At 43.7% G+C, this 6,000-nt stretch overlaps 1 protein-coding gene across 1 annotated transcript in view; it reads left to right on the top strand.

Moving 5' to 3' along the window:
- Window positions 1-693: 693 nt before the first annotated feature.
- Window positions 694-6,000, top strand: part of KCNIP1 (potassium voltage-gated channel interacting protein 1) — a 725,629-nt gene continuing 720,322 nt past the window's right edge. The window contains exon 1 of the mRNA XM_014569862.3: window positions 694-4,065. Within this exon, the coding sequence (XP_014425348.1) occupies window positions 3,978-4,065 (88 nt within the window). The 5' untranslated portion in view covers window positions 694-3,977. The remainder of the gene's footprint in view (window positions 4,066-6,000) is intronic.

Here is a 6,000-nt window from a genome sequence, read left to right as displayed (position 1 = left end):
GGTATGGAATGTGTCAGAACAGAACAGCGTGACAGGGCTGGGAGTAATGTGACTCAGTTGATGCTGCAGGTGAATTGCAAATAGCCAGAATCAGGGGGGCGGGGGATTGGGAGCTGACAGAATTGTGGGACCCTTGGGCAATATGGAGGGGGCAGCTCTGTGCTCTTGGAGAGGACAGAGTCTTGGGAGGAAGGGGCAGGCCGAGGGGCTAGCCTCCCTCTGCCAGCCCTTCAGTGCCACACCCAGCACACTGCCTGGCACTCCGACAACTCTTTAAATGTCTTGAGGCTCTGGCCGCAGCAGCAGCTGGGAACCTCAGGCCCTTCTGAACTGCATCTGCTTTGCCCTCCCTCCACCAGCAGGCCTGGCCAGAATATAATTTTCCAAAGCAGACTTAACAGCCCCGTGTGCGGGGGCAGAATGGTGACTGCTTACGGTGTTATTAAAACGTAGCCTGGTCGGTTGTAAGATCAGCTTCTTAAGCAATTGGACATTTGCAAGGCTGTTGAGTCCATTGGGATCTCTGATTTAAGGACACTATATAAATGGGAGAGTCAGTCTTACTTTGAGGGAAATTCTAGTCCATCTGCTGGACATTCCGGTGTAAAACATTTTAAAAAATAGATACATGTATTGAAAGGAGGACATTTTATGGGAGAGAGGAAGCACTGGGCTGACTTTCCCGAGTGGTGGGAAGTGTAATGGAGGAATAAGTGACTGCTTTGCTGAAACATCATGTGGAATTTCTCTGCAGTGTTGACGGGGAAGGTAAATTCCTACCTAACCAGCAAGGTGGATTATTTGTTTTATTATTTGCAACATTCAGAAGCAATGAACTCTAAGGAACATGCGACTGCCACGGAAACAACGCGCACTGATAGGAAAGATCATCATTGCTAGGGAAAGCAATCAGCACCTGGGAAATAGAAAACAGAATGGACTCTGTGAGCAAGTGTTATTATTTTATCACTTATCTGATTTCCATTTTAAATGCACCTTCATCTTTTGCATTTCCTTGAAACTTAGAGGCTACGTCTACACTGGCAGCTTCTTGCACAAGAATTGTTTTGCGCAAGAGTTCTTGTGCAAAAAGTCTTCAAGAGCACGTCTACACTGGCATGTGCTTTTGCACAAGAGTGTCCATGGCAGTGTGGACTCTTTCTTGCACAAGAAAGCTCTGATGGCCACTTTAACCATAGGGGTTTCTTGAGAAAGAAATTCATGTTGCCTGTCTACAAGAGCTCTTGTGCAAGAGGGCTTATTCCTCGTGGGGAGAGGAGTAACTCTTCTGGAAGAAGCCCTGTTTTCCGACACTGTACTGTAAATTTACTTGTGCAAGAATGCACGTACAGTGTAGACTCCCAGCAAGTTCTTGCACAAGAAGCACTGTTCTTGCACAAGAAGCCACCAGTGTAGACGTAACCACTAGTTAGTGCTGGTGAAAGAAGCAAGTCTGACAGTGCTCAAAGAAGCACAGTCTTCCTATCCATGTATTCTCCTCCTCCAGGACCAGTACTTCTAGGAGTGAGAGAACAGCTCAGTTTCTATTTCTACACAGTCAGGCTTCTTGACTGACACTGCCAGCCAGGGCTCCGAGCCACCAAAGTACCCTGTGCAGTAGTGTCCAGATCCATAAAAGAACTTAAGCACTTGGCTCCAAAATGTAGGTGGTACAGAAATCCTTACAACAGCCACTTAATCCCTCGCCACCTACATTTTCACTGTAAAAGTCCCTTAGCTACCCAAGTTTCTGCTGCTACTGCTGGCCATGCATACGACACCTGAGACCAGCTCATGCATTAACCCCAGTGGGCTCCTCAAACCTGGTGGAGATAGATGTTCTGCCTGTCTCACCTGCAGAGCATGAGCTGTTAGACAGTCTCAAAGCATATCCAGCTCCACACCCCGTCAGGAGAGCAGGTGCTTTTCCTTTAGCCCCACGGATTACAGAACTGACCCCAGGTGGTGGTTCAATTCCCCACACTGCTTGACAAGAAGAGGGGATTTGAACAGAGGTTTTCTACCTCTCCCTGTCTCTACTGGCCTAGAGAGTGATATTTAATTAAAGATACAACATCCCAGCTGTAAGGGGAGATTGAGGGAGGCCCACATCAGACTGCCTGAAAGGTCAGGGGTAGAATCTACTGAAGGAGCCAAGTGTTTTTAATGCAGGGATTACTTGATGGGCTTGTGCGAATATTATAACAGCAATTTTTAAGATCATAACTATTGTCACCTGTCTGATTAGATGGTTTAAGACAGGGATTATTTTTAAAAATACATTTTTTTTAAAAAGCCCCTCTGAATAGCTAACACATGGTAATAACATGTAGTGCCTAGCCTGTCTTTGAGCTAATGACCTAGAAGTAAAAGTTTCTACTCTTTATTGTGAGACCCTGGACCTAACCACAAATCTCTAACCTAATGATTTTTACTCCCTATGTCCTCAAAGAGAAGGCTCCCTTCTGCTGAGGTAAACCTTGCCAGGCAATGGAGGGTTTAGTGCAAGGGGTAGAGAGCAGAGACTCAGCTGCCAATCCTGGAGAGTGAGGGCCATTTAGCTGAACTTTCTCAAGGAGCAGGAAAGAGTCTGGGGAAGGCTAGAAGTTCAAGCAAGGAAGCACAGGTGAACAAGTTGATCATGTCCTGAACTCTGCCTGAAAGGGGATTTCAGCTGCATGGCAAAGCTATTTAATATTCCCCTGAGTAAGAGGCATTTTTATCTTTATTCCCTGCAGTGAGGTTGTTTGACATTCACAGGCAAAGGTCTGGTGTCCGGTAGAGTGCCTGAAAGAAATGGACAATTTCACTCTCCCACATGGCTGTAGTGGGGTGGGAGCAGGTGGCTAAGGCAATGCTACGGACAAGCCCCTAGAGATGAGAAGACATGCTTGGTTTTTTAAGCCAGCAGAAGGGTTCAAGCATGAAATAAGCCATAATGATGCCTACTTAGTTCCCTGGTGGGTTTTGAGCTGTGAAGCCAACTGAACTGTGCCATCTCTGGACAAACTGAACACAAAGCCTGTTTATCCCTTAGCATTTCAGGCACATCCGAAATAATTGGTTGTCTCAAGGGAAGCAACCAAAGGAAGTGGCTGTTTCTGGTGAATACACCTGCCGTTCAGATAAGTGGTAGGCTTGCTAAGAGGGGGGTGGAGTTAGATGCTGAAGATAAGACACAGCTCTAAAATGCCAACATCCTGTGGAGAGTTCTAGCAGGGAGCACTTTAATCTCTGGGAAGCCAACTGGCACAGACCTGCCATTTGACTAGCTGGCAACTTGCAGACGAAGAAAATCTGCATGGAGACTGTCCTGGGTGCCCTCTGGCTTTATTATTTATAGCAGAATCAATAAGGGGAGCTCCACTAGCCTGGAACTCACTCACAGCAAAGTCCCAGCCTTTCAGCATTGCTGGATGGGGAGGTTACCTGAAAGGAGCTGTCCCTGCCTGTGACCAAAATCAAGTCAATACACTGGAAGAAGATCAGCCTGGAAAAGCGAGATTAAGCACAAAAAGATGCACTTTCAATAGCAGCTTTTCTGTGCAGCAGTCAGCACCCTCATGTCTCCAGTATTAATTGCTGCATTACCACTGCCCTGCAAGGCAGTCAGCAAAGCGTGGGAAAGCAAACTCCTTCTCCCTCTTGCTCTCTGGTGAGGCTTGCTGTGTGCCTGTCCTTATCAAGTTCTATCAGGCCACATGCATTCTCAGGATATCATCTAAAGTGTGTACACACGCCAGGGCGAAGCTGAAGGGGAGAACCTCTACGTTTCACAAAGACAATACCTTGCTTCCTCCTGTGATCATCCCTGGAAGCTTTATAGAAGCAAATCAACAGCTCAGAGGCTGTGGTTCTGTGTCTGAGCCCACCGCCAGAGTTTTGTGCATTGCACAAAGTACCACTGAAGTAATAACGGATTTTTTTTGAGCTCCTGGACTTTGCAAGAGAGCAAATCCTTCCTCTACATTTGAACCATGAGTGGCTGTTCAAAGAGATGTAAGCATGGGCTTGTGAAATTTGCCCAGACCGTCTTCAGGATCATCACCGGCACGCTCAACAAAGGTAAGGGAAGCAATTTCCATTCACTTAGTTCTGCTTTGCTGTTTGCTGTGAAGCGTGGCTTCTTTTGCATCTTAGGAGATTTGTTGTTGAGATTAGCACAGTCTCTTTGGAGATGCTCTGCTTCATCTCTGCCCGGCAATTGCTTTTAAGGAAGTTGCTGTGAGCAGTGAACAATGTAATGATGTGGTGTAGCCTTATGAAATATAATTTGTAGTATGCTTCTGTATTGGTACTGCATTCTAGTGTGCTGTCAGTGTATTTTCTTTTCTAAAGAAAAACAGTTTTGTGCAGTTTCGGGAAGTTAACAGTAGACAGTGTTTGTAAATAGCAGGTGTCATGGCTAGTGATGGATCAGCCTCTCACGTATCTAACAGTTTTCTGCTTGGATGTTTAGAATACGCTTGTCCCATATGGATTGAAATATGTTCTGTGCTTAAAATCTAGGTCACTGCTTATCTCCTGTTTCTTTAGCATCTTTCACTTAAACTTCTTTACTTGTCTCCCTTACACACCTTGCCATATGTAATTGCCATATGCTGATAAAACTTTGCTGGTTTTGTATTGCCAAATTCATTTTGGCTGTAACTCAAATGACTTTTGAGGTGTTGCATTGGTCAGACTTAGCCTCTTTCCCCTACAAGGTATTTCTCCTGCTACCCCCCTTCATTTATTTAAATTAATCACACTCATGGGTTATTCATATTTTTTAACTATTCATATAGATTGTCTACTCCTGCTTCACTTGATATGTATATCTTCAGGAGTTTGGACATGGACCTTAGCACAGTTAATTACTTCTTTAAAGCTTCTCCTCCCCCTCCCCCCCACGGGGACAGTGAGTTTGGACCCATTATTAATTCAGGTAAATTTGTACTTTGGTGATTTTAGTATTAAAAAATATTCACAATTGTCTCCTTTTCTGTATAAATGTCTGAAGCTCTTTTTTGATCTCTTACATAGACATTGAACAAGGGCATTCTAAAAGAAGCACTCATTTAGTTTTCTGATAATTTTAGAAACCTCAGAAGTGTCATATAGGTTTTGTTTAGAAAAATGTGCTCCTGCATGAATATTTGTTTCAGTTGTTTCTTAGAAGAAAAGTTCACACTATTAGATTTTTTTTTCTTTAAAATAACATGTGCCAAGTACCAGGAACTGAACTATTAGCATAGCTTTGTTTAGTAGTGGCTGGGGAAATTTATTTATTCTGCTCCTTTATGCCTATTGCAAACAGATACAAAAATCTAATAACTTTTATCAAATTAAATTACTGGCTTCAGAAAGCAATCTGCACAAAACAACGCTCTGTTTCAACACCATAGCATGCAGTGTATTGCTGTTTAGAATCATCTTCTACTCAGCTGAAGTTTGTTTCTCTCCTTTTAAAAAAAAATTGTTCTCCTACCATTTACCTACTTTCCTGGGTCTTCATATTGTTGAGCATCAATTTTCAGTGACAGAGACAAGAAATTGAAAAAAGTCTGTCATAAATAGCTGTCAGATGTCAGAGGGAACTCTTGCTTTCAAGGTTTCTTTATAGAAAAGATTTTTGAAAACTGGGGGGAAGAAGAGATGCGGTCAGATAAGTCACATGTTAAGCTACCTGGGGCTGAGAGAGAAGTGATGGTGAGCTTTTAACATCCAATGAACTAAAACAGTTGGGTTTCTGGTGTTCTTTCTAATCTGCATTTGTGTTGGGGAGGAGGTTACTGTATGGGTCTTAATGTCTTGTAGCACAAGCCATTGTCTGTTGTAGTCCCCAAACTGTGTGTCATTCCCTTGAGCTGTCTTTCTTCAGGACGGCAGGAGTGAAAGGAGATAAAAAGAAATACTTTGCGCAGATAGTATATTTTCTAACAACTGATTTGATGCAACTTATCTAATAGGAACATCTCCAACAGTCCCTGTGCTTTTACTGCCTGCCCAGATTTGGAA

Source organism: Pelodiscus sinensis, chromosome 17, assembly GCF_049634645.1.
Source record: "Pelodiscus sinensis isolate JC-2024 chromosome 17, ASM4963464v1, whole genome shotgun sequence".
Taxonomy (NCBI): Eukaryota; Metazoa; Chordata; order Testudines; family Trionychidae; genus Pelodiscus; species Pelodiscus sinensis.
Note: the sequence above shows the minus strand (reverse complement) of the source record. Positions and strands in the feature narration are given on the sequence as shown.